This window comes from Tarenaya hassleriana, unplaced genomic scaffold (assembly GCF_000463585.1).
Source record: "Tarenaya hassleriana unplaced genomic scaffold, ASM46358v1 Cleome52, whole genome shotgun sequence".
NCBI lineage: Eukaryota > Viridiplantae > Streptophyta > Magnoliopsida > Brassicales > Cleomaceae > Tarenaya > Tarenaya hassleriana.
In genome coordinates this window covers 596117-597736 of record NW_010967884.1, presented here as the reverse complement: position 1 = coordinate 597736, position 1620 = coordinate 596117, and the positions used below count along the sequence as shown (strand labels likewise).

At 43.1% G+C, this 1620-nt stretch overlaps 1 protein-coding gene across 1 annotated transcript; it reads left to right on the top strand.

Annotated features, from left to right (window-relative positions):
- LOC104827690 lies at nucleotides 1-777 on the top strand. The gene has a single exon (XM_010560913.1). It carries the CDS (start codon nucleotides 1-3, stop codon nucleotides 775-777), a length of 777 nt encoding a protein of 258 aa, XP_010559215.1.
- The last annotated feature ends 843 nt before the right edge of the window (nucleotides 778-1620 follow it).

Sequence of the window (1620 nt, the reverse complement as noted above, 5' to 3'; positions counted from 1 at the left end):
ATGACTACTTCTGTGAGAGATCTTACCATAGACTTTCATAAACTCGATAAGTTCGAGGGCGTGGGATTCCGAAGGTGGCAGAAGAAGATGCATTTCCTCCTGACGACGTTGAACGTCGTCTACGTGATAAGTACTCCTAGGCCGGAAGAAACCGAAGAGGAGACATTGGCAGCGGCTCGCGCACGGAATAAATGGGACAACGATAACTACGTGTGTTGCGGCCACATCCTTAACGGTATGTACGATGAACTTTTTGATGTTTATCAATACATGGATACGGCCAAAGCCTTGTGGGATTCGCTGGAGGCTAAGTACGTCTCTGACGATGCCTCTAGCAAGAGATTTCTTGTAAGTAGTTTTAACTCTTACAAGATGGTGGACTCAAGACCGGTCATGGAGCAATTCCATGAAATACAAAGGATCTTAAGTCAATTCACACAACACAAACTGCAGATGGATGAAACCATCAAAGTTTCATCCATTGTTGATAAACTTCCACCGAGTTGGAAGGATGTCAAGCGTTCCCTGAAACACAAAAAAGAGGATATGTCTCTTGAACAATTGGGAACACATCTTCGCATCGAGGAGGATCTCCAGATGCAAGATGACTTCAAGACTCTAGAAGTCGTAGAAGACGGAAGCGTTCTTTACATGGGAAACAACTCGACGGTCAAGGTCCAAGGAAAGGGACAAGTAGAGTTGTTGCTTACATCCGGAAAGACATTAACCCTTAGGGAAGTTCTTTTTGCTCCGGATGTAAGGAGAAATCTAGTGTGAAGATCCATTTGCAACCAATAGGTTTACAACCCGGAGGAGGATCTACTAAGACCCATGTGTTGTTACTCATGATGGAATCCATCTCATCATTTATCGCTTCTTTCCAGAAAGCGACATCTCGTGATTTCATCACTTCATCGAACGTTCTAGGATCTTCCTCGATATTATATACGTAAGTAAGTTGAGCCACTACCGCCTCGTTTGTACCTTCCACTAAGTACATCTGAAAGTCCGGACCAAAGGACTTCTCTTTCCTTATACGTTTACCTCTACGAGGTTCACCTTGTCCGTTATCTTGATCGATTGCTCGACTACTCGAACTAGGTACAGAAATAAGTGGTTTATCCACCGAAGAAAATCGACTTTCGTCGAACAATGCATCTCTCGACTCAATAACCGTGTGAACGGTAATGTAGTCGTTTGGTTCTATGACATAGAACCTATAAGCTTTGCTATGTAAAGCATAACCAATGAAGATGCATTCTACTCCTCGATCATCCAAAGTCTTTCTCTTTGGTTCTGGGACTTTTACAATTGCCCGACAACCCCAAATCCGAAAATAATTCAGATTTGGTTTTCTCTTGTACCATAGTTCATATGGGGTAACCTTGTTCCTTTTCGATGGAACTCGGTTTAAAATGTAACAAGCCGTTAACATGGCTTCACCCCAAAATCCCTCGCTTAACCCCGAGTATGAAAGCATGGAATTAACCATTTCTTTCAAGACCCTATTTTTCCTTTCCGCTACACCGTTTTGTTGCGGTGTGTATGGCGCGGTGGTTTCATGAATCACTCCTACAGATTCAAAATATGTTGGATCATAGTATTCCCCTCCCCTATCGG

Bases quoted from the DNA above. Each gene is read 5' to 3' on its own strand.
- LOC104827690 (XM_010560913.1), top strand. From the start codon at position 1: ATGACTACTTCTGTGAGAGATCTTACCATAGACTTTCATAAACTCGAT.